Source organism: Ursus arctos, unplaced genomic scaffold (genome assembly GCF_023065955.2).
Source record: "Ursus arctos isolate Adak ecotype North America unplaced genomic scaffold, UrsArc2.0 scaffold_3, whole genome shotgun sequence".
Lineage (NCBI taxonomy): Eukaryota > Metazoa > Chordata > Mammalia > Carnivora > Ursidae > Ursus > Ursus arctos.
Genome location: NW_026622985.1, coordinates 80,075,710 through 80,102,968, shown reverse-complemented (window position 1 = coordinate 80,102,968; position 27,259 = coordinate 80,075,710). Strand labels below are relative to the sequence as shown.

Sequence of the window (27,259 nt, the reverse complement as noted above, 5' to 3'; positions counted from 1 at the left end):
CCTCAACGTCTTTTTCACGCCATTCTCTCTGAATAGAAATGCTCGGATGGCTTATTCCTTCAATTCAGTCAGGTTTTTGTTCAAATGTTATCGCCTCAAAGAGACTTTCCTTGATCACCTTAACTAAAATATCATCCTCAATGTTCCCACCTTGCTGTTCTTCTTCAATACTAGGCCCTAACTGATGAAACTGTCTGTTTGTTTATCGTCTGCGTCCTGGACTAGAATATAAGTGCCACAAGAGCAGGGATGTTCTTCACTATTTCTTCAGCCAATAAATACTCAGCACAGAACAGAGCAATTATTCAATACAAATTAAATATGAACATAAATATGAATGAACATTCTGGCTGCAGTTATTAGTTGAGTTTGCTATTTCCTTAAATTTCATTTTCTATTCCCCTGTGACATTATCATCAAAGTTTGAGTAACTTAACTTTTCCAAAGCCCTTCTGAGCCTCTCCCTTTCTGGACCATTTAGTTTAGTCATACACCTTCTGCTAAGAAGAGCACAAAGAGAATTGAGACATGGCCCTTGGCTAGTGTCAGTGCCAGTTACCGGGAGCTACCTAGCAATACCTGCAAAACCAGGTCTAGTACCAACACAGCAGCCAGGGTGATCCTTTTTCTTTTAAAATGAAAGTCATCCTTTTAAAATAGAAGTCAGATTATTACAAATATGACAACGGCACCCTATTTCTCTCAGAATAGAATCAGGAGTTCTTACAATGGCCTATGAGACCTCATAAGATCTGGCCCATTCCTTCTTTGACCTTATCTTCCACTTTCCCTGCCCCATGCTCATTCTGCTCCAACCACACTGGCCTCCTTGTTGATCCTCAGACAGACTAGGCACACTCCTGCCTCAGGGCATTTGCTCTGGCTGCTCACAAAATGTTCTTCACCTAAAAATCTACATGGCTACTCAAGCTCCTCTAAAATGTAGGCTCTATGAGGGCAGGAATTTCTGCCTGTTTTGTTCACTGACTCCAAGTATCTAGAACAGCACTTGGCATATAGCAATCACACAATAAATATTTATGATTGAAGGTAGTCTCCTGGCCTTTATCCTGAGAAATTACTTATATCTGGATTGCTTTAGGGGAGAGACTACCATCACAATTTGAAGCTTACCTAGAAATCATGAGATGGTAATAGTACAATGTACAGGAAAACAAAACAAAACAAAAACTGGAGTAGAAGACAAAACACCTGAATTTTGTGCTCCAATTTCATTTTTGTATCAATGTATATGACTGAACAATGGACTTCAGTTCTTCGTTTTCCAACTGAAAATCAGGGATAAGAATAATGCCTTGTGGGATAGTCAAGAAGATAAAATGAGATAGAGTAAAAATATAAAAATTACATGATTACATTTGGAATTGTTTTTATTTAAGATCTGGAGGGTTTAGGAGAGAAAAGTCCTTCCCCTTTCCCTTACTTAAAGATTTCTCTTTAGATACCAGAGCATGACTACTTTCCTTAAGCTCTTCCCATCTGGGGACTCTTTGGGCAGATTAATTCAGAAAAGGACAATCATGTGCTAGACAGTTTTAGAAATATTAATATCTTTGATTATTTAGTAAAAGGGCAGTATGGCACATAAGTGAAACTTAACAACAACAACAAAAAAGAACGATTCAGTATTTAAATTTCAATATTGAAAAAAGAAATTATTCATTATAAGCAAAATAACCTGATAAGACAAGAGTAACGGAGCCACGTCACTCAGAAACCTCAAGAGTAGAAATAGGGTTTGCTATGTTGTTTTTCCAGCTATTTTTAATAACAGAAGAATAGAGCAGAGTTAAAAAGAGAAACCATTTAAAATAGATATTATCCAACCGACTCTCAGTATATCAACTGATCCTTACCTGGCAGTGCTGAAGCTCAACCAGAGCAGCCCTCAGGGCAGATGAAAGCATGCTTTGCTTGAGCCATTTACCCAGAGAGAAACAGAGTTGTGCCAGAAAAATGCCATAAAAATTTAAAACCAGAGTCAAAGTCACACTGAGAAATACTTTGGTAAGTCTGAAAAGAAATAAATAACACCTCTATTAACTATTACTTGGGCGACGTAGTAGGACCAAGTGTTATGTTGGATTGGATAATTTCAGGGTGAATATAATCAAACTAGAGAATGAAAGCGAGAGATAAAATGGCTTACAGTGTAAGTAGGTATCAAGCTTGAGTGGAAGAAAATAATCATTTGAAATGATTGAGATGAAGAAGCTTTATGGTATCCACAAGCACAGGTCAGAGGGCTAGTAAGTGAACAGACTGTGGACAGCACTGCTCGGATAGCCGTTTATAGGATGGCTGGTGACTCCTCTCTTTCCTCTTCCGGTTTATATTTCTTGGGAAGGAGAGAAAAAAAGCCACCATAATGAGTTACTTAATCTTACCACGTCAATCTCCGTGTTGGAATGTCCCATGTTACAAACGATGCAGCTATTCTTCATACGGTCCAAGTGCTCTCTGGTTACCACATTCTTGTTACCTTAAAAATAGAAGAGATATCCGTATGAAAAGAAATGAAGTTGGACCCCTATCTCACACCATATGTGAAATCTAACTTGACCTAAATGTAAGAGCTAAAACTATAAAACTCTTAGTAGAACATAGGAATAAATCTTTGTGGTCTTGGGTTAGGCAATGGTTTCTTAGATATAACACCTAAAGCACAAGCAACCAAAGAAAAAATAAACTTGTGCTGCAAATGATATCATCAAGAAAGTGAAAAGACAACCCACGAATGGGATAAAATATTTGCAAATTACATAACTGATAAGGGACTTGTATCCAAAATTTATAAAGAACTCTTACAACTCAATAATAAAAAGGCAAATAACCCAATTTAAAAATAAGCAAAGGATCTGAATAGACATTTCTCAAAAGAAGAAGTACAAAAGAAGATGTGCCAATATGCACATGAAAAGATGTTCAACATTATTAGTCATTAGGGAAATGCAAATCAAAACCACAACGAGGGGTGACTGGCTCAGTCAGTGGAGCGTGTGACTCTTGATCTTGGGGTTGTGAGTTTGAACCCCATATTGGGTGTAGAGATAACCTGGATAAAATTTTTAAAAAACAAAACCACAATGAAACACCCTTTCACACCTACTAGGATGGCTATAATAAAAAAAGATAATGACAAGTGTTGGTGAGGATGTGGAGAAATTGTAACCCCTATGCATTCTTGGTGGGATTGTAAAATGGTGCCGTCGATTTGGAAAAGCTTGGCTATTCCTCAAAATATTATAAGTAGAGTTATCATCATATGATGTAGCAATTCCTAGGTATATATAGGTAGGTAAATATTCACGAGGATGGAAAACATGTTTGCAGAAAAACACTATACACAATGTTCATAGCAACATTATTCAAAATAGCCAAAAAGCAAAAACAACCCAAGTGTCCAGCAACCAATGAATTGATAAACAAAATGTGGTATATCCTTAAAATGAAATATAATTCAGCAATAAAAAGGAATGAAAATATCAACACATACTTCCATATGGATGAATCTCGAAAACACTATGCTAAGTAAAAAAAGCCAGTCACAAAAGACCACATACTGTATGATTCCATTGATATGAAATAGGCAAATCTATAGAAACAGAGAAAATAACTGTTGTGTAGGGCTGGAGAAAGGTAAAGTGAAAGAATGAGGACTGACCGCTAGTGGTATGGGACTTCTTTTTTGGGGTGATGAAGTTTCTGGAATCAGACATTGTACAACTTCACTAAAAACCACTGAACCATATACTTTAAAAGGCTAAATTTTATGGTATGTGACTTATATCTCAATAAAAAAATTAGATTGTGGTGATGGTTGTGAATTTGCTAGAAAATACTGAATTGTACACTTAAAATGAGTGAAATGTATGGTTTGTGAGTCACATCTCAATAAAGCTGTATAAAAAAAGACACGAGGGGGTTGATGTGAAGCAAGAACAGTTTCTTATGGTCCCTCTTCTCTGCCCCCATCTCACCCCAAGGCTACAAATATATTTTTATTCTTAAATATTCTGATTTGCCTCCTCTAAAATATAATTACAAATAAAAACCAGTGTTCTAGCAGTTTATGTTCCCACCATAAAGACAAAGTATCTCAGTCAAGGAAACTAGCCATTTCTGCATAGTCCTCCCCAAAACTCTAATTTCCCTCTTTGGGAATTAATACAACTACCTTTCCCACTTTCTCTAACTATGAATTTTGCTCTAGGTCTGCTTTACAGAGACTAGGGAGAAATATATATTACTTTTGGAGGTAAAATAAAAAAGCAAATGTACAAATATAAAATCTGGTTTCCCAAATAAAATTTATCTCTCGTCATCTCCTTGGTAGTTGAGATGGATGGAGATACAGAACAGTTAAAGAGAAACTTTCCTCTAGGGATGACTGAGATGGTACATACATTTGATCAGAGTTCTAAAGAGGTGGGAAGAACGTGAAAGATCGACTGGTTGTAGACCTCTGTATCTGGCTTTTCAAGTTTGGTTTATTCAGAACATTTTCAGTCATTTTTCACTTGTTCCATGAAAGCATTCCCAAGTGCCACCCCATTGTATGTGTCAAAATCATACCTGTACAGGTAATAACAATATCTACTTGCCGGATGACCTCATTTAATTTCACCAGTCGAAATCCATCCATACTGTAATAATAAAGCACAATCAATTAACCTGAAAATAGGCAGTTGGGAGCCTTTTGCCACAGAACCTCAAAAGCTATTACCAAGTTCCTTCGGTACCTACACTGTCACCTCTTGATATAGCCAGATTATTCTTAGCAGTGAAAAATTCAAACCATCTCCTTAGTTCATACAGGGCAGAAATAAAGGTTTCTTTGCATCCCTGCAACTTAATTCTTCCTGAAAATAGAGACCAGGGATTACCATGAGATTCCCAAACTGAGTTTCTAGAAAGTGCAATTTAGCCATTGAATCTTATTCCATTGAAACTACTTTCCCAAGATCATCAACGATCTTCTGGATACAAAAACAAAACAAAACAAAACAAAAACCTCCAAAAAACAAACAAAAAGCCCCTTAAGACTCTTACATCACTTAATTTCCTACATTAAACACTGTTTACCTTCTTAAAACTATACCCCTTGGAGTCCATGATACTGTTCTCTCCTGGTTTTCCTCCTACTTTTCTGATTGTTCCTTTTCAATCTTACTCAATCTTTAAATGTTGGTACTCTGTAGAGTTCTGCCCTGACTCTTTTCTTTATTCTTTCAGTATTTGTCCATACCCTTCCCTTGGCTGCAAATGACTCTTCTTAGTGGCTGATCTGTACAAATATATCCTTAGGTTAGATCTCTGTGAAGCTTCAGAGCGTGGATCAAATTATCTACCGGAGAGCTTCTCCTGGATGTTCCACAAGAATCTCAAATTTATTGGGCTTGAAAAAAAAAACCTCATTATCTTCTCTGTACTCCTCAAATCTATTTCTTTTACATTTTCTACCTTGATCAATAGCACTACTGTCCACCCAACTGTATGAGCCAGATAAACTAGAGTGTCCTAGCCTACTGCCTCTCCCTAATTGAAGTTGTCACCAAATCTGGCTGTTTTCCTTAATTGTTTAAAATCTCTTGAATTGGTCCCCTCCTCTCCATATATGCTGGTCTTGTGTATGTTCAGGTCTTATTACCTCTTGCCTGGATTCCTACAGTAGCCCCTGGCGCGATCTCATGTCTCTCTAATTTACGTTGCAGAGTACTTTCCCTACGTGCAACTTAGATCACGTCACTTCCTTGCTTAAAACACTTCAGTGAGATGGCCTGTTCTCAGGATAAGACCTAAATATTTATGCAGATACATGATTATATTCACATATGATTCCTACCTTAGATATTACCACTCCCCCAAATTTATCCTCTCTGCCAGCTACATTAAGTTATTTCCATCTTCTTAAATGTGCCATGCTCTCTCCTTCCTCAGTGACTATACTCCTTGTGACATGTTCCTTGTACCTGGCATTTACTTCCAAACTAAGAAATGACTTACACAAGTTTCAAGACTCAGCTTTGCTCTTTAGTTAGATATTTCTCCTTTGGCTCCTACAGAAGCATGTACTGTTTACCACCATCACAGCACTTATTCCACTCACAGCGGTTATTTGTGTGTTTCTAAAAGCAGGACCTTACCTCATTCATATATTCATCTTATTCATCCTAAGCACAGAGCACAGTACCTATTATACAGTAAGTGATCAGTTCATGTCTATGAGAGCATCTGAATCGGTGTCTCAACCAGTATTAAAACATGTTAATGAACCCTGACTCAGAGAAAGCCAACAACTCTATTGGGGAAATTTGTGGTTTATGGCTGGGATGTGTGAGGAGTAGAAAGTAGGGGAAATGGGTATAGCAAAATCTTTATGCTATGCCTTACTCTACCCTGGGTACCTTCCCCTGGAGGGTTAAGGGTAAAGATTGGGTGGGTTATGGAGGCTATAGACCCTGGAGCTGTGCAATAGTTTTCAGGAACAGTGGTATTTCCATCCTGCTGAGGATGGCAAGAGGCAATTTTAATAATACCTACCATTTAGTGAGCATTTATTATGTGACAGCAGTTCTATACTTTATAGAATTATATATTTATTATATAATATATAATCATATGTAATACTTATGTAATTATTTTACTGAACTTTTGCAACTCTTTGAGGCAGGCATCATTAGCCATACTTTATGGATGAGACAGGAACTATTTTTTAACCTTTAATTTTGAAATAATTTCAAACTTAAGAATTACAAAAATAGTACAAACTCCCCTATGCCCTTCATTCAGAGACAGCAGATTTTATTTGGATTTGCCTGATGTTTCCTCCTGACGAGACTCAGGTTATACATTTAGGGGAAGAATATCACAGAGGTGTTCTTTTTAGTGCATCAAATCAGATAGGATCTGATGCCAACTTGTTTCTTTTTTGAGCATTGTTTTCAAAGGGAGAAGGGTTGGGGTGCCTGCGTGGCTCAGCTGGTGGCGCATGCAACTCTTGATCTTGGGGTCATGAGTTCAAGCCTCACATTGGACGTAGAGCTGACTTAAAAAAAAAAAAAAGGCAGGATTATACATGGAGAAGGTAAGGAGCTAATTGTTCTTTGGCTGAAGGCATCCCCTCTTATTATTTCCACAGGAATTCAAAATTTTAGCCTCTCTGATAGTCTCTGCTTTCTCAGAGCAGAGCTCCTTGATCTTTGAAAGAGGGGAGCTTACAGTTAACAGCAGCATCTCTCAGGATCTGGGCACCTCTAAGATAAATTGTGGCATTAACCAGGCCAGTTACAAGGTCCCAATAGATGGTGGCACAGAGGAAAAAGCCAGTCTCCTTTTGCATGCTTACCAGGCTTGAAGAGCACAGATGGGGTCGATCTCAGTTACATACACAATAGAGCCCATGGCTTTTAGAGCAGCACAGCACCCCTTCCCCACCTGAAGAGGGGAGAAATTACACATAATAAGGAAAGTCAGTGAGAAAACCATCTCTCAAAGCTTCTGGTAAACTACCCCATTTTCCGCCCCCAAAAGGAATTTCACTGAATAGATTCATGCTTGGGAAAAACAAGAAAAAACAAATAAATGAATGCAGTTCATCAACAAACTCCTAGCCCCTGTTTAGCACATGCATGTACATAAGAACACCCACACTCACGATTTATAATCAAAACACAAGCTAAGAGAACATCACAAACAGCGCACTGGAACAAGTCAGAAAATCAACAAGAAAAAATGGCAACAATGCAAAGGGAAAAAGAAAGATTGTACTTTAACCAGAGGGTCTCGAAAGTTACTTTTTTCCCCATCTAGAGTGGTGAGTGAATGTATTCTCATGTCCATTACATAAAAGAGTCTGGTATATTTCACCAAAATCACACTTGATACACATCGTAGGTGAAAGGTTATGCTTTACCTCTCCGTAGCCACAGACCACCACCTGCTTTCCACCAAACATCATGTCTGTTGTTCTTTTAAGTCTAGGGGAAGAAAAACCATTAAATCAGAAAAATCTTCTCTCGTTTCTCCTTTAAGATTAGACTGGGTCCCTGTGTTTTTATGTTTGTTTGCTTGTTCCATTCTGAAAGAAAGCCTGGCTTCTACGCTATCTAATGACTAGAAAGAACGGTGGAATAAGATATGTATTTTCTCACTGCATACTATCCGATCAATTCCAGCTATAGGAGAGGGTTTTTTTTTTTCTTTTTTCCTCGTCTTGGGAGTGGGGCAGAAGGAAAGAAGCCATAGACTGCAAAGTAACTTTTAAACAAAAAGCAATATACATTTATTACATAATTTTTGGAAATAAAAGAAGAAAATAAAAATAACATTTTTTATTTAGGAGACAAAGCTCTAGCTTAATGGAAACATTATTGGAGCTTATTGAATGAGACAGGAACGTAGAAGGTAACCCTGATAAATGAGTGCTACATTGAGCAGCGTCAGAAGGGTCAACAGGTCCCTCATTAATTCCACACAGAGGGAATGGGCAGCTACAGGGAGAAGAGCTTGGAAATGCACTAATACCGATTGCACGAGATGGTGAGCTTTCTGGGGCTGATTCTTTCTCAGACATGCTCTATTTCTTTGTCTCTGATGCTCTATGAAGCTAGAATACATGTCCGTATCGTTTTTAGAGTCTCTTGGAAGAACTTGCAGGAGTAGGTTCTGGTTTCTCTTTGGGTTCAGCCAGTGTCCCTTCTCTAGGAATCCCTCACTAGGCAGAAGAAAGTTTTCAACTAAAACTAGCTGAGATAGACAGTTCCTACAAACATTTGTGCCTCTTTCTATTCACTTCTCTGTTTACCCCTCCTATTGAAAACGGTCTATAAAAGTGGGAATGCTTTTAATGATTTGACAGCTCCTCAATGGGAACTGGTACAACTCCATGAGCCCCAGTGAAACTCAATAAATATCAAATATCACTCAGCCATTAAAAAGAATGAAATCTTGGGGCGCCTGGGTGGCACAGCGGTTAAAGCGTCTGCCTTCGGCTCAGGGCGTGGTCCCGGCGATCTGGGATCGAGCCCCACATCAGGCTCTTCTGCTATGAGCCTGCTTCTTCCTCTCCCGCTCCCCCTGCTTGTGTTCCCTCTCTCGCTGGCTATCTCTATCTCTGTCGAATAAATAAATAAAATCTTTAAAAAAAAAAAAAAAAAAAAGAATGAAATCTTGCCATTTTCAATGACATGGATGGAGCTGGAGGAGCATAATGCTAAATGAAATAAGCCAGTCAGGAAAAAACAAATACCATATGATTTCACTCATATGTGGAATTTAAGAAACAAAACAAATGAGCACAGGAAAAAGAGAGAGAGAGACAGATGGAGAGAGACAGAGATGTCTAGAAACAGACTTGTAACTATAGAGAACAAATTGATAGTTACCAGAGGGAAGATGGGTGAAACGGGTAATGGGAATTAAGGAATGCACTTGTGACGAATACCAAGTGATGTATGGAATTGCTGAATCACTATACTGTACACCTGAAACTAATGTAACAGTGTATGTGAACATAAATAAATAAATAAATAAATAAATAAATAAATAAAATTTTAAAAATATATCAATTAAGTGCAGTGGCATTTCTTGTTGCATGAAGAGAGTAAGTCTAGCTGGGCTGCTATCATACTCAAAAGTCATGGTTTAGGAGAATGGTCCTGGAATGGTTATCACAGCAAAAAAAAAAAAAAAAAAAAAAATCAATAGATTATATTTATGAGCCTCCTTTGCTTTACTCTTGAGCTTTTCTGCCTCTCTTCCCCAAGGGATATCAGGTGTAAAGCTATTCATCAAAGCTAGTCACGTAAGCTGTAACACTTTCATGTAGCCAAAACAAGGGACAGTCTATAAACAGACTGATGGATTGAGAATTCATTTAAATGTCCAATCTATTTGATAATACTATTGACTCTATAGAAATAATAATTATCAGTAAGTTGAATTTGCCTTGAATATCTGCCCCTCTCCAAAAAGATTTTAAAGCAAAAAGCTTCCCCTAAGATCAAACTCAATCCAGAACTTAGTGTACAGGGTTCTAGAAAGAAGGGCAAGGGAACTAATATTGAACACCAGGTTCTTACCTTATCTCATTTAATCCTCACAATAACTCTATGATGTAGGTCTTACTGTCACCATTTTGCAGATGAGGGAATAGGCGCAGAGAGGTTAAATAACTATTCCAAGACCTAAATGATAGAGCCAACAGTCAAACCAAGCCAGGCCTTCTGGCTCTAATGCCCGTGGTGTTGCAAACTGCCTAGGGTCCAGACTGGTTAGTAATGTGGCCCACAGGCCCTTACTTAGCTTTTCCATTAACCTAAACATGATGGAAACCATTTGGCTTGGGAATATTCTAAATCAACTTAATGGTTTGACATAGGGAGTTACTGAGTCTTCTGAACAAGGATGAAGGAATATCTGGACACAAATGTAGAAACAGAAACTGGGCAGTAGAAGAACATAGTATTTGGTATAGATTTTGTCAGACTTGTAGTTCTTATCGATTTAAAAAACTAGAAATGCCTCTGGGATTGACTCTTTGCTCACCACAACTTTCCAGATGGCCAGAAAATTATATGCTGGCTGGAATTTCAAAACTGGTAACATGACCTAGAACAGGAACGCCAGGAACCTTTTCCCAAATCATCAAGATTCTTAGCTGTTTATGACTTCAGTTACTGACTTGCAGGCCTGATAGGGTCACAGAGTAAAAACTTTGCCACCAATAGACAGAGGCTAGTCTGATTTTTTAAGTGAGATAGATGTGCTTGTCACAGGGATAGCAACAGTAGATCTGGGTTATAAAGTATTGAGGAGGATGTAGTGATAGATCCAAAGGTGCTGCATGAATCATTTCCAGAAACAGCCCAAACCAAAAAACTCAGAACCTCAATTCAATAACTCAAGCTCATTCCAAAGATAATAAAACATTACCCATCTAGAATTGATTCACGGCAACAGTAGAGGTTGTCAAATTTCTGTTTGGTGACCGAGTCATTGACGTTCATGGCTGGAACACACAGCTTCCCAGCCTTGGAGAGCTGGTACAGCCTGCGGATGAGGGAAATCAAGAAGAACACAAAACAATGAGATACTGCAATCTACTGTCAGTTTTATAACAAATTACAGAAATACGTTGATTGTGTAGGCATGAGAGTATGAGACATGCTAGTTCCACCCCATTAGGTGTATATACAGAAATAAAGGCTACCTTTCTCAAGTCTGTAGACAGCTTAGAAATGAAGATCTTAGTTACAAGGCATGTGGGGAAAATCTTTGACCAACTTCTAAATTGTAAGGATCAAAATGTAAAATTTTAAATTGCTTATTAAGTTTATTCCCCTTTTAAATTATACAAAGAATAACTTTAAGTACTATTTCAATCCCACTACTTTAATGCAACAATTTTAACTTTCAAATAGTCTCAATTTTATAATCTTAATACATATACATCCTATAAATATGTGTATCTACATACAGGAGTTTCATTTTAAGTTGAATCAACTAAAAATTAGAACCAGGTGTGGGGCGCCTGGGTGGCACAGCAGTCGGCTCAGGGCGTGATCCCGGCGTTATGGGATCGAGCCCCACATCAGGTTCCTCCACTGGGAGCCTGCTTCTTCCTCTCCCACTCCCCCTGCTTGTGTTCCCTCTCTCGCTGGCTGTCTCTATCTCTCTGTCGAATAAATAAATAAAATCTTAAAAAAAAAAATTAGAACCAGGTGTTTTATTTAAAATTCATCCCTTTCTAAGAGTCTGAAGGTATGGTAGATTCAAAAAGATCACAATATGTTGAAGCAGTGATGGTGGCTCATGCAGAACTTACTTCCCTAAAACTTCCATTTCATACTTTCAGTTCTTCATGAGTGAATAGTAGTAAACAGAAATTATTTCAATTTTACTGAGGGAATTACTGCTCATTTGAGAAACAGAACTCTAAATCCTTATTCTCTAAGTAAAAATGTAAGCTCTATGAGGAGCCAAGTTTTTGTCCGTTTTGCCCACCGCTAGATCCATAGCACAGTTCCCAGAAGTTCCTGACTCATTGTAGAAGTTAACTAAATACCTATGGAATGAATGAATTACTCTAAAAAGGACAAGCAGTCATTTCATTTCCATGACTAGAAAACACAAGGACCACACTTGTTCCCTTACCTGTCCCGCACGGCCAATTTTAGGTTTGTTATTTGCATTGTTAAAAAAAAAAAAAAGGGTGCAGACTAAGATCTCATCACCTCATAGCAGGTTCCAATTTTTAACATAATGTATTTTATAGGTATGTGATTATCAGAATATATATCTAGGCTGCATAAAACCAGGTATGCCCATGTCAAATCTTACCTATGGACTCCAGTAACACTCTCCTCAACTATTCCCTTGATTTTCTTGAACATATTAGGATACTTCTTATAAATCCAATGAGTAAGATCCCCTCCATCGTCCAATATCTGCAATAATAAGCATCAATAATACATTTATTTCACTGAAGGCTCAGGGCTTCCGCTGTTGCTCTGGCTCTTTTATCCCAATTTCTAACTGCCAATTTACAGATATTTCAAATTTCCCATATGGTTATGCAAAGTTACTTAAAGCCAAAGTAATGACCAGTCATTATCACTGAATTAAAGACAATGAGGGGTAAAAAGCCAATTGTAATTCTCACAGCCGAATGACCTTCCCACTAACACATCTACTGTATCAAAACACACAGCAACGAAATGAGGATGGATTTTCTTACGAACTAATAGCTTCAGTGGTTATCTAGACAACTAGTTCTTGAAGACACTATAGATATTCAGAAAGCCTGACCTTGATATTAGCATATTTCTAGCAGTTACATTCAGGACTTCAAATATATTCAGTCAAGGCTTAGTTTAAATAAAGCCAGCTAATTAGTCTCCCTCCCAGAACAATGGGTTATAAAACTGTATTTGTTAATCCTTCACTTCTTCCAAAGCACAGGCACTCTCCTACCCAAAATATCAGGCAGCACTGAAGGGTTTTGCCTAGCGAAACCTCACACTCTCTATACACCAAATTAAAAATAACCAGGGAACAGTGCAGCATGTAGGTGTGCAAGCATGCCTCTGAACAGCTCATCACTATTTCAGGTTGTGATTAAAGATAACCACAATGCTGTGCCCACTGGAGCTTTCATCAGCAGAGGAAAAGTTTCTGAATTATAAACAAGCTAAAGAAAGACCAGCTTAAAAAAAAAAAAAAAAAAAAAAAAAGACCAGCTTAGAAAGCTCTTAGGCACTACTAGGCTGTGGCACTTCAGCCCTTCGCCTAGCTGTCAGAAATGCTTTGCAGGACTTTCAAAATTATTATACCTGGGAAGTCCCCACAGAACTGAGTTGCTCCCTGCTGGCACGTACCCATTTTGCAGTCACATCAAATATCAACTCACTACACGTCCCCAAAATGCCATCCTGGACCCCTGGGTACACAAAATCCCCCACCTCATGTCTACCACCTAATCTTTTTTTGCTTCTACTCTTGCTCCTGATCTCTTTTCTCTGACTCAACTGAAGTTTATTTGAGAGCAGGGATTCAAGGCAAGACTCTCATTAAAATATATTTGCTCCATTCTGTAAGTTAATGCTCCATTTTCTCCCAGTAGAAACCCTCAGAACAGATGCCCTGAGAAATGAAAAGTCTTCTCAGAGTTTCTCTCCCCTTTCTGCATGTATGGAATCCCTCACAGTGTTCTCCCTCGCAGCCTCTGATTCCTAGCCACACGAGAAAATCAGAAATGAAAAAGCCTGAGCAATTGGAAACTCTGTCTTAAGGCCCACTATTCTTGTCCATTTTGCTCTTTTAATGGAGGTATCTAATACAGGCAGGTAGTTGCTATCCCTAATATTTAGTTAATGCACGTAACCCATAATTCTCACTACCATGTTATTCTATTACAGAAATTCTTGCCACCAGGGAATCTTCCTGAGGTTGGAAAACAAGTAAAAGTACTAGATCTTGACAGTATCCCAAGAGGAATGGACTCTATTTTTCTGGGGTGACGATGGTTTTTATCCTTGTCTTATTTTCTTCATCAGCTTTTCCAGCAGTTTGTGCTGGTCCTATAGTCTCTAAATGCAATCCCATGTAGTCCCCATGTTCTCAACTCTAAAATTAATGTTTTATTCCCCGTAGAAACCCCCTGGCATATCTCCTTTAGTTCTGTCGGTCATACTTCTCCAGTCACTGTAAACTCTATGGGAATGAGCTGACTCATCTCACAGCTGACTCCTCCCTCCCTTTCAGGGTATTAACCCAGCTTCCTCAAACCAGCACGTGGTGCAATGTAACCTGCATCACAGAATCCAGAAAGAGGCTGCTTCTCCCTTTGTGTACCAAGTAAGGGCTACTCTGCAATTTTTAGCAGCAAGCAATAGTTGGACTAGAGCTTCAAGGATTCTCTTTTCAGTTGATTCCCCAATTTCTCCTCTCCTTCATAAGCAAAATGTTTGTGAAATAGGAGTGTTTTATACTTCGTGCAGCTTTTTGCTTCTCTGAGAATCTAATGTGCTATCAGCCTTCAAGGACTTGATCTTTTCAAAATTGAAACAAAAATAAAATGAAGCAAAATAAAAGACTCAAAACTTTTTGCCTAGGCTTCTTTCTTAAAGTGGAGAATAAAGAGAAGATATTTGAACTTGGACTCTCCTCAGGTTTACTATAAATTTAGCCTGTGATTTGAGAGAAAAGCTAAGTACCATAGGAGCTGTGTGTGTATGTGTTCCTGTGCATTTTCATTATTGTTGTTGGAGGGGGAGAGGGGTAGGGGATGGTAACTCATTAACCTTACTTTTGAACCAGCCATGTGTGAATACAGAGCAGTATTTTAATGCTGCTAATGAATATAAACGTTTCTTAAGATCAGGACCAACAATTTAAGCACTTTGAGGCCAAGTGCAATATTCTTAGGGTACCCTAAACATAAGCATCCAGTTCTGCTGGAAGCCCAGATACATCAGACAGAAAAGGAAGCATTTTCCTTCCTTCCTATTGGGACACCTTCTCCCAGGCCATAGCCCCCCGCTCTGTCCCCGCCAGATTCCTCCAGAATTGTGCAAGCAGAGATCTAACCCACCATGTTTGGCTGCCAGCCCTCCACATTCACACATCTATCAATGCACCACCAAAAGTCATCTTCTGACTCTCCTTTCCAGGCAAAGACAGGGAATCCTGAGAAAAGGGAACAAAGAGAAACCATTAAAGCCTGAAAGAATGGTTGCCCCTAAATTTTGACAAGATACTGGTTTTCCCCAATTCCAAATTCTCTCATTTTGCTCAACTCCTTGGATTGACTTTCTTCACTGTCTTCAGCCCCTTCATCCACTTCTTTGTCTTTGGTGGTCATTTTGCTCTTGATACACCAAAAAGGAAAAACAAAAGGGACAAGAGTATGATGGATGCTACAAATAGGACTAAAGGGGAAAAAAGAAGAAATCAGAAATAAGTACTTCCTGATCCAGTCAACTGGAAGTCTCACCATGTCCCAACTACACTTTGATCTTTCTTGCATCTGTACTTTGGTCAACCCACCTTCTTCATCAGGAGAACCTTACACTCTTCTCCATCAGTTAAAATGTTGTCACAGCTCAGGTAAGTTTCATGTTCCTAACGAAGCCTGTTTAACTGCAAGTGGTCTATCATGGAATCTGAACTTTTAAAAGCCGCTTGCTTGTGCGGTAAATGTAGATTTATGATCTGTCGTGGCATTTATCATATATGCCCTTGTATTACCATTATTTATATATGTGTCTTTTCTCCTCAATCACCGTATAAGATTCTTAGGGCAAAGACATGGTCTCGTGTGTTCTTATATTAAACATTTGTTGGAAAAAAAAAAAGAATGTATATGTACAATTCACTGGGCTATCTATTTAATATTTGTGCCCTTTTATATACATTAATAAAAATTTCATAATGAATGAATGTAAATGAAAGAACAAATGAAATACTAAAGTGCTAGCAAAAGGAGAGACACGCATGCACCACAGAACTTTCCCAGCATTTCTTAAGAGCTCTGAAGCAATAAGCATTTGGTACCCTGATCTGTGCTGTGCTGCCACAGAGGGAAGGCAAGAAACTGGCAAAGTCCAAATTTCTTTCTTTTGTCCTTCCTGTGTCAGTAGCGATTGTGATCAAATATTAATCTGCCAGGTCAAGTCCTTTTTTACTGCTGAAGCAGAAACCCAAACATTAGGGGGCGCCTGGGTGGCACAGCGGTTAAGCGTCTGCCTTCGGCTCAGGGCGTGATCCCGGCGTTCTGGGATCGAGCCCCACATCAGGCTCTTCCACTATGAGCCTGCTTCTTCCTCTCCCACTCCCCCTGCTTGTGTTCCCTCTCTCGCTGGCTGTCTCTATCTCTGTCGAATAAATAAATAAAATCTTTAAAAAAAAAAAAAAAAAGAAACCCAAACATTAAATCAGGGCAAACTGCTGACAAACCAGCAGGACCACAAAAGTATGCCCAAAGCACTTCTTTTCTAATCCATATTACCTTAGACAATGAGCGGTGTTCACTGGTGCTCTAGTATTAGCAAGTCAACGCAAAGCATTAACTAACAAGGGAATATCAGACATAAGGAGATATTTGCCAACTGTAAAACAGAGTTAGCTACATCATATTGAACAAGAGAAGTGCAGAAGTAGAGCAAACACACAAGAATAGGGACCCATTTCCCCCAAGAGGGCTCCTTTAATGTCAATCTCTCTTAAAGATTGATATTGAATCCATGGAACTTTTCAGAGACTTACTTTAGCCAAAGACACAGAAGACAAGCAGAAGATCTTACCACTTTCTGCTAGAGCAGCAGCCACTTCATTGAGAGTGGAATAGATGTTGCAGGCTGCCCAACGGCACTGCGCCCCCAGCGCACCCAGAGTTTCCATAAGCACCTGCATTGAAGAGAAAAGCAGGAGATGAACAAGACTAGCCAAACAACTGGTCAAGGAAATTAAGTTTATATATTTGACAATAAGAAAGTATCAGGGGACTCCTGGGTGGCTCAGTCTGTGAAGCGTCTGCCTTCGGCTCAGGTCATGATCCCAGGGTCCTGGGATCGAGTCCCACATCGGGCTCCCTGCTCAGCGGGGAGTCTGTTCTCCCTCTGCCTGCTGCTCTCCTGCTTGTGCTCTCTTTCTCTCTCCCTCTCTGACAAATAAATAAATAAGATCTTAAAAAGAAAAAGAAAAAGAAAGTATATCAGGAATAACTGAGGCCAGTGACTTTCAAATGGTGCTTTACAGAAATTCTTCAGGATTTTGAGTAGAGGGCAGTGGTAGGGGTAGGCATGGGTGAAGGCTCCAGCTGAGCTCTGTTTTTCTACCTATTTAATATATTTGGGCTTCCTTTTAAGACTTAATTAAGTCAAGGGTTTTAGAGCCAAAACATTCTGGAGAAATCACCAATTTACAGTTCTGCTTCTTCTGAAGATGTAGAAAGCTGCAAGCAAGCTCCGATCCTAACAAAAGCCAGATAATGTACCATCAAAGAGCTAAGGCTGTAAAGCAACCAAGTGAACTGAACTCCCAAGTGACAAATCCCTTTAAAGAGCAAGGGGACTCGGTTTCACCTCTGACAGAACATGGGAGGAAGATGTGGGTGCCACACATGAGGATAAGAAAAAATGAGCTAGAATTTCAATGAACTAGTAGAGGCTGAGTGTGGGAAAGCATGTCAGTTTGGAATTTCTGACTGCCCGAGGCCCAAGGAGATTTCACACTCACATGCAAGCTCTTTTCCAGGGGCTTCCACCCAGTGCCCACAAGAAAGACTGGGGGCAAGGACCTGATTAGCTATGCTCCAAGACAGGCATGAAACCTGGGCACTTTGCCACACTCTTCTCTCAGAGGAAGCAAAAGCCTTAAGCTGTAGGAAGAGGAGCAGAAATTATGCCTGCCACCAGGGAGCAAGCAAAGATCCACTGGTTCTGGGGAAGAGTGGAAGCAAAAACTCCCTGTTCCTTGGAGAGAAGCAGGAAACCCCCTTGGGCCCAGGACCCTGCACTGATAGAAAGCACAGGCATCCATCAGAGGTAATGCAGGTTCGGTTCCAGACCACCACAATAAAGTGAGTATCACAATAAAGCAAGTCAAATGAATGTTTTGGTTTTCCAGTACACATAAAAGTTATGTTTACACTATACTGTAGTCTATTAAGTGTGCCATAGCACTATGTCTAAAAAAACAATGTACATACTTTAAAAAATACTTTGTTGCTAAAAAATGCTAACTATCACCTGAGCAGGTAATAATCACTGATCTACAGATCACCATAACAAATAATCATGAAAAAGTTTGAAATATTTTTGAGAATTACCAAAACGTGACAGAGAGACATGAAGTGAGCAAATGCTGTTACAAAAATGGCGCTGATTGACTTGCTTGATGCAGGGTTGCCACAAACCTTCCATTTATTTTTTTTAAAAATGCAATTATCCGTGAAGTGCAATAAAACAAGATATGACTGATAAAGATCTGCAACCTCTCCAGGAGAGGCAGGAAAATATCTCCTGCACAAGACCTATCCCAGACACAAGGCAAATTTGGCTGCTACAGAGAGAAGCAGGAACCATGAAGAAGCCCTATCCTCACACAAAGAAAGACTGATGAACTGTTCCAGACCTACCTAAGACTGAAGCTGGAGCAGGAGAGCCAAGAACCCCACTTGCCCTCCCCATGAGCCGAGCTCTAAGAAACAGCAGCCTAGTGCAGCAGGTGGGGCATGCATTTGAAGAGAGAGATGATACCCCTTCCCCCCACCCCTGTGGCAAGCATGTGTAGAAGCAACTGAAAGCTGACAGTGAAGCCTCAACACCGAGGAGAGCCTTCTGGTAACCTCAAATCACAATGTAACAGCTGCCCACTATGGAAGGAATTTGAAGCCTATGGTGAAGAACAACAGAACTGAAATCCAGCCCAATTCATGACAATAATGGAAACTAACAAATTACCATTCATAACAAAATTTCAAAGCACAGAAAAAAAGTGGAATAAACCACTCCCCTCCCCACACCGTTGTCAAGAAATAAAGTATTCAAGAGAACAAGACTCTAAGATGAAATAGATGCTTGATTAGACAGGAACTTTAAATTAGCTACAATTAATAGGTTTACATTAAGGGGTCTAGTGAAAAGATGGATGACATCCATGAACAGATAAGAGAATTTCAGCAGAGAGATGGAAACAATAAAAATAAGTCAAATAGAAATGTCAGAAAAAATTTTCAAAGGTATTAGAGATTACGAATTCTTTCATCAGACTCATCATCAGACTGGGCATATCTGAGGATAGAGTCAGTGAACTTGAAGATAGATCAATAAAAATTACCAAATTGAAATACAGAAAGAAAAAAGAGTGGGAATAAAAATCAGAACAGAGCATCTAAGATCTATGGGACATTATCAAATGGGACATTACCAAATCTAACATACATGTAATTGGAGTCCTCGAAGGAGGAGGAGAGAAGAAGACATAAGAAATATATGAAGAGTTAGCAGGTAATTATTTTCCAAAATATGAAATTAAAGAGGACCCCGGAACAATATTTTAATAGCAAAGAACACAGTAGCGTCCAGATCCATTAAAAGGAACCAGGCTCGGGATGCCTTGGTGGCTCAGTTGGTTAAGCATCTGCCTTCAGTTTGGGTCATAATCCCAGGGTCCTGGGATCGAGTCCTGCATCAGGCTCCTTGCACAGTGGGGAAGGCTGCTTTTCCCTCTGTCTGCCGCTCCCCCTGCTTGTGTTCTCTCTCTCCCTCTGACAAATAAATAAATAAAATCTTAAAAAGAAAACAACAGGTTTCTTGGAGAAATGACTGATTCTAAGGTTAGGGCAAAGAAAGTACAAGATAAGCTTAGATAATCATATACCAGAAGCAACGAAATGCTCAAAGAATGAGAAGGATATGTCAAAAGACAAAGAAGTCACAGAAACAAGATGGAAGGGGCTCCCCTGGGACAAGTTTGGAACAATTTGAGCATCATGATAAATAGTGGTAGTAATGGATTATAATCCACTAAATAAAATAGGAAACAATGATTCATACAAATAAAAGTAAGTAAATAAATGAATAAATTGAAAGCTTGATGACAAATGGGGTATTTACATAGTATCGTATTACTACTTCATGAAATACTTTTTAATTATAAAGGGGGAAAATAACTTCTACAGTGAAAAAGTCTAGCAGACACCACCTCAAGCAAAGGATCAAAATGAACATCTTTTTGACAAATGATAAATCAAGTCTAAATCAACGTGCCACCGGATAAGACTCAATGAAAAAAAATGCAGCATCATTTCCTACCAAAAACGCATAGCCTGAATTTAATAATAAGGAAGCATCAGGAAAAGTGGAATTGAGCACATTCTACAGAATAATTCATCTATAATTTTCAAAAGTGTCAAGGTCATGAAAGTCAAAGAAAGACTGATGAACTGTTCCAGACTAAAGGAGACGAAAAGGGGATGACAATTAATGAGATGCATGAGGTCGGAGGATTAGACGGTAATATACGTTAATGTTAATTTCCTGATTTTGAATAGCTGTACTGGTTGAATGAGAGAATGTCCTTGTTTGTAGAAAATATGCACTGAAGTATTTGTGGGTGAAGGAGCATCAGGTTGGCAACTTACTCTCAAATGGCTAAGAAAAAAGTGATCCATACTATACTTGCAACTTATTTATAAATCCATGTTTATTTCAATTTTAAAAATATTTTTATTATTTTTTAAATTTTAATGTTTTTGTTTTTAAAGATTTTATTTACTTGAGAGAGACAGAGAGTATGGGGCGTGGAGCCTCCCTGCTGAGCAGGGAGCCCAACTTGGGCTCGATCTCAGGATCCTGGGATCATGACCTGAGCCAAAGGCAGATGCTTAACCGACTGAGCCACCCAGGTGCCCCTTAAAAAATTTTTTTTTAATTATTTTTAAAAAATTATTTTAAAAAATTTATTTCACTGATTTGATCCTTACTTTTTTTTTTTTTAAGATTTTTATTTGTTTGGCAGAGAGCAGGAGAGAGAGTGAGAGAAAGCACAAGGAGGGGGAATGGAAGAGGAAGAGGGAGAAGAAGACTCCCCGCTGAACAGGGAGCCCCCTAAAGTAATTTGTCCAAGGCCACTTAGTAAGTTAATAGCAGAACTACTCATATATCTTAATTTCTAGTCCATACTACCTTTCAATACTTGATCCCATTTTTTCCCTCTCATTTTATTTTTCACCTTAAAGAATTTCTGAATTCCTATAGCTAGGATTCTTGAATTTGTCAAACAAAAGAGGGATACTGAGACTTACCTACAGGGCAATATAAATTAACTAGAAAAGAAAACTGACTGGGGCCAAGAATATAAGAACTGTTTAAAGAATTGTCAAGTCAAGACTGCTGGCTATTAGGGCTCAAGCAGGAGTGAAGGTAGATAGGAGTGGAAGGAGGACAGAGCTTAGAAGCTGGTTTAACCCGACTTTCAATCACGACTGTTTAGAGAGAGTAGCAAAAGAATCTGCTTATTAGAAGGAACTATGGAAAAACGCCTAAAAAATATAAATAGATCCAAGTCAATTAGAAACATGGATGGGAAACCATTAACTATGATAGTTACTTCTGGAACATGGGATTATAGGAGATTGCCTTTTATGCTAATGATTGGGGTAATGATTGAGTATTATAAAATGAATATGAGCTACTTTTGTAATCAGAAAAAGAAAATTGAGATTAAAAACAAAGCAATTCCTTTGTAATTATTTTTTTAAGGGAAAAAGAAAAAACGTGGAGAGGGAATAACAAAATAATACTAAAATTGGTAAACTAAATTTGATTACTCCATTCAATAGAAAATGAAAGGGAACCCTGAAAGGTGGTAATGTTTGGTGAGCCAGGGGGTAAAAAAGAAACTAGATAGAATTTAGCAACATGAGACAGTACAGAAGCACTTACTATTTTAAGCCTCCACACTGAAGTCTCATGTCTCTGACTGGGGAAGCCCAAAAAAGATTCCAAGAGAGTTTCTGCCTCGATTAATTAGTCTGTAGCTCCAAAAAGAGAGTTTTCAATTTATTATATTAATTTTGGGCAGTCAAGGTATTTTTTTCCCTTAGAGAACACGTAATCCAGAAAAGTCTCATGGTAAGGATGTTCACAGTAGCTGTCTGCGTCTTAAGGACTCTCTGCTGTACTTAATCAGGAATGTGGCCATATAAATAAGTGCTACGCTTCGGGAGATAATCTTTTGAAAGTTGATCTAACCATTCAGATGACCTGAGTCTTATAAATCATACAAAAGATTTCAGACCAATTCTCAATACATCAATTTCCTATAGTGGTCTCATTATGGTTAGCAATTCAACATCTCTCACATCCTTGATGATGGCTGTGAGTCAGCGGCTCTCGACAGAGGAGCTCTGGAAAACTGTGGGGGCATTTTTGGTTGTCACATTAATTCGGAGGGGAATGCACCTGTCATTTAGTGATCAGAACGAAAGGTTTTGACATTTTGAAAGTACAGGACCGTCTCTTACAACAAAACCACGCCACATTTAGTACAGTTTTCAAATGTTCCAATGAAAGTTCACGTGTGTGAGAACCCTATTTATAATGATCCAAGTTTAGAACCTTATTTCACTTTACATGTTAACAAAAACTGTTTTTGGAGTTTTAATACAAAATAATAATACTTTTCCAGGAATGCAACAAGTATGTAAATTAAGAGAAAACACACACTTTTTGTTGTTGTTTAGAAATTTAAAAAGTTGTTTATAGTTTATTATGATACGATTCAGAAAATCATATAATTTGGCAGTGCCACTCTGATGCTCCAGAACCAATAACACATTTCTATCTACATTTGTGGCATTCTCATTCAAATAATGTTTTGGGTTTTTTAAAAAAGATTTTATTTATTTATTTGTCAGAGAGAGAGAGAGAGCACAAGCAAGGGGAGCGGCAGGCAGAGGGAGAAGCAGACTCCCCGCTGAGCAGGGAGCTCGATGTGGGGCTCGATCCCAGGACCCTGGGATCGTGACCTGAGCTGAAGGCAGACGCTTCACGGACTGAGGCACCCAGGCGCCCCTCGTTCAAGTAATGTGGTAAGGAAGTACAAATATCTGAGTAGCCCACTATGCTTGTGCTGAAGCATTTACATATTGAAACACATATTATTTCATTATAAATTACTTTTTTTATTCCTCCTTCATATTTCAGTTAAGATTTTATATTAATGTAAAAAAAAAAGTGTACCGAGGTATGTTATATTTTAATTTCATTCTACGATAATACGAGGCATTACAAAAATATTTTTTATGAAAAGGAGACACTGAATCTGACGGGGTGGGAATCGCTGGTCTAAATCAAGCATGGTAACCCCAGTCCTCTCAGCAGGACTGGGGGGCCATGGACATGTGACCCAGTTCAATGACACATGATGGAATATCCTGGAGGCCTTCTGGGAAAGGTTTTCTTGCTCTTGGGGGAAAGGAAGAAATGGTCCTTACTCTTCATGTCAATTTGTGATGGCTCAAAGAGCTGTAAGCATCTTGCTATGAACCTCAGGATGAAGTAAGCAAGTGACAAGGCAGCTCCAAGAAAATCACAGACAGATGAAACTGGAGCCCTGAGATCCCGCATCTGAAGTCCACCTTACCGCTGGACTCCTAGCTATGTCATATAGTAAATTCCTTTATGTATGAGCCAGGTTTGAATCAGGTTTTCTCTCACTTGCAGCTGAAAGCAGCCGAAGAGAGCTGCCTTATAGAAATGAGACTGGAAGGGAAGATAAGGGGAAAGCAGTGTAGCACAGAGAAAGCATAAACTTGGGACTCAGATATATTGAAGTTCAAATCTGGATTCTATGACTTACTAGCTGTATGACCTCGGACAAATTACTTGAGCACTCTGAGCCTGGGCTTCCTCATTTGTAAAACAGAAACAGGAATACCTGCTTTACCTGGCCATTATGAGGATTAATGAACTAATACTTGTTAAGCTCTTAATCTGCTGCTTGACAGGTTGCAAGCACTCAACAGCTGGTGGCTATTATTAACCATTATTATGTGGAGAAAGAAAAGGGACTCACAGCAGTCTGAGCAGTGATGTGGGTGCAACCCACAATTTTGGCTCCAGCCAAAGGTTTTTCTCCTTGAGCTCTCTTCCTCAAAGCCATCAGCGCAGGCATTTCTGAAAAGGCACAATACATACACAGCACTATTAGAGAGGAGGGAATGAGAAAGAATAAACAGAAGAACTTATTCTCTTAAGAGAAGAGTCTTCCCCTGATCAGGTTCTTTGTTAGAATGGGTTTCTCAAGGCATCAAGATACTGAACCTGATTTTTCATTCGAAGAGACTTTCAGAGGCAAATGCTCCAGAGTTCGGATTCCTTATACCCCAATCCTCCTTATCCACTCTCTTAGCCTTTTCCTGGTATAGGAGTTCCTTCTAGACCCACCAGAGTTCACTCCCTCCCCACAGTGTTTGCTAAGTTCAGATTTCTTTTGTAATAAGTATTCTTTAAAACCACACTTAAATTTCACAAGCTACTAGACCCCAGGACATAAAAAGGATTAACATGGACAAAAAGACACCGGCAACTTGAGAAGGAAAAAGTGCTTGCTTTCTTTACCTTGTTCAGCAATTTCAATTTCTCTTCGTCCAAACTCTGCCTGTTTGATGTTCTTGACACAGAAGTCGCTGCTTCCCTTAGAGTTCTTTTGCTGCTTATCCCGGGGAGATGTCTCATCATCAGAGCTATCTGTATAGGAAGCCGCTGAAATGACAGAATAAAAAACCCTCAGGGAAAAAAATGGCTTCCTCTGGAATACCAAACCATGGAGTGAACCGAGGCTTGTCTAGTGATCCAACACCACACAAATGTACACCTGAATGGTAAGCACCTAAAACGGCACTGTGGAGCTGGCTCGGTCACCTCCATGGAAAGTGCTAGCCACAGGTCAGGAGGAGGAAGCTGAGAGAGGTTGCCAAAGACATTCCCCCTGGATAGCATTAACTTGGAATCTAGGGCGAACGATCTTCAGAACATGAGAGCTCCTTGAATACGCAAAAAGAGAGAGGTTACACCACGGCAGCAACAGGTTAAAGTTCTCAGTGCGAGATCACGGTCATTAACCTATGGGTTTCTCGGATCCAAGCTACCCTTCTTTGTCTGCTGTTTCGATGCCTGTTGTAATTTGTGTTTTAGTACAATAACTGAACAGATAAGACCTAGAGAACAAGAAACCCATGGGAAAGTAATTAAGAACCACACAAAAAGTGTTTGTCTGACAACAGAGCTTTCTTTTAAAGACTGGCTCTGATGAGGCTGAACTATGCCTGCAGACCCAATTAGATATTGACAATGAAGTATTCAGTGTGCTCTCCCTTCTGGCTGGCCTCAGTGGGCCGGGCAACAGGCATTTTCAGCTCCTAAAGAAGTGGATAAATCCTCCTTTGGTATACTAAACTGTTCTGATGATTAATCCATTCGGCGATATACGCTAGAGGGTGGAAGGTCTCAGACTTTTGATTGTGGCTACCAGGCAGCTGCGCTACTCCCATGTTTAGCTGAGGTCTTTTCAGTCTTCATACAATTCTGTAGTTGCAAATCATTTACTGGATGATTTAATTTCCTTCCATGATTTATGTTTAAGTTTCAGAGGATAGTTTCTTCCTGAGTCCTCAAGGTTTGTTGTGGGGTTTTTTGGTGGTTTTTTTTTTTTTTTTTTGAGGGGGAGGGGAGGTTTGGGGATATAAAGCTCTGTCTATAAGGCATTACATATCTCTCAATGGGATAAGAAGTACCTCCATCACTTTTAAGGGAAAAACTGCAAATAGAGCTCTTAAGGTCTATGGTGCTCTGATCTACTTACATCCAGAGAATTAAGGCATTTCTGGGATTTCTTAGCAAAGGATCTATATCTGCGAGGGCTGTAAAAGGCAAGTCTGACCTTGCCCAGTTAATCGGGCATGGCACTACAAAATGTTTGGGCAGCAGGGGGCCCGAGTGTCTCTCTTGGAGCTGGAAAACTGCCCTAGAGCAAAGTCCTAACACGAGGCAACAAGAATGAACATGGGCACCAAGGGAGGTGAGGGAATTAGTAAATCCCCAAAAGGACTTTTGTTCTTGAAAGGTACTAATCTGTATAAAAAGTCTGTGGTTCTCCCTCCTAGGGTGAGCAAGAGTTCAAAGTACCTTTGGCAACAGAGCCCAGAAACAGCTTCCTGGGCAGTCATCTGTTTCACTAATCAATACTCAGAAATAGTTTATACGTTGGAGGCTTAGGGGAACCATGCTTCTACCACCTGAGGGAAGAAAGATAATGGCCATCCCTAATCTTGATCATAATTTATAGCATAATTACTTTTGAAGAAAGTGTTTACGTTCAGGATATCCTGAAATTTCAAATCCTTTTCTAGAGGCATGATGATTTCTATATTCTCCAATGGACATTTAAATATAGTGCATATGTGTTCTGGAGTCAGACAGACTTCGAAGTCTCAGTCTCTATTTCCGGGTATATAAAAGGTGGTCCAGAACCTGATTAATAGAATTATTAATTCATTCATGAATCCAGTAATTCACACATTCAGTTGTTCATTCAACAAATTTTTATTTTGTGTCTACTGTATACCAGGCAGAGTCTAAGTGCTGGGTATACAGAACAAATATGGATTGTCTTTATCTTCATGGAGTTTTCAGTCTAATAGGTAAGTCAGACATGAAATAACTGATTACAAAATTAATTGGAGTTTTTCTTGTCCTACGGCTATAATATGTGCTATGAAGCTGACTGCATAATAGTAAGACATAACTTTCGGAGTCAAGTTGTTGAGAATATTAAATAAGATAATGTAAATAAACTGCTTAGTGCAATGTTTGATATAAAGTAATTAAGCACTCAATAAATGCCATCTGATATTATTGTTGGCTTTTGCAAATATTTTTAATTCAATACCAGCTATAACATTTTTAAAGGTTCTTACTCAGCTTCAGGATTTTGAATGGGGAAGGAATGACATGCATATAATATTATTCAGCAGTTACTTTTTTGTCAACCTCTGTCATCTACTAATCTAACCAAGCAGCAGGTGGTTGGCTGGCAGTGATGAAAAAGGTTGAGACTGGAGTGCTAACTCTACCCAGAATAGCATTCCTCTCCTATGCCTCTCTAGCTTCTAAGGATGAGTCAGGGTAAAAAAAACACACAAACAACAACAGCAAAAATAACCCCCAAA

General features: G+C 39.1%; 1 protein-coding gene across 9 annotated transcripts in view; it reads right to left on the bottom strand.

The window, feature by feature from the left end:
* The window catches only part of AHCYL2 (adenosylhomocysteinase like 2), a 160,661-nt gene that overhangs the window by 10,314 nt on the left and 123,088 nt on the right, over positions 1-27,259 (bottom strand). For 8 of the 9 annotated variants that reach the window (XM_026510911.4, XM_026510904.4, XM_048212928.2 and 5 more), the window contains 10 exons: positions 24,651-24,794; positions 24,106-24,206; positions 16,827-16,929; positions 15,116-15,210; positions 12,364-12,470; positions 10,957-11,073; positions 7,937-8,000; positions 7,370-7,458; positions 4,597-4,667; positions 2,409-2,503 (listed from right to left, as the gene is read on the bottom strand). In XM_026510911.4, coding sequence (XP_026366696.1) covers positions 2,409-2,503; positions 4,597-4,667; positions 7,370-7,458; positions 7,937-8,000; positions 10,957-11,073; positions 12,364-12,470; positions 15,116-15,210; positions 16,827-16,929; positions 24,106-24,206; positions 24,651-24,794 — 986 coding nt within the window. Of the gene's footprint in view, positions 1-2,408; positions 2,504-4,596; positions 4,668-7,369; positions 7,459-7,936; positions 8,001-10,956; positions 11,074-12,363; positions 12,471-15,115; positions 15,211-16,826; positions 16,930-24,105; positions 24,207-24,650; positions 24,795-24,921; positions 25,022-27,259 lie in introns of those variants that run through there. The other variant, XM_044388215.3, reaches the window with a different exon arrangement.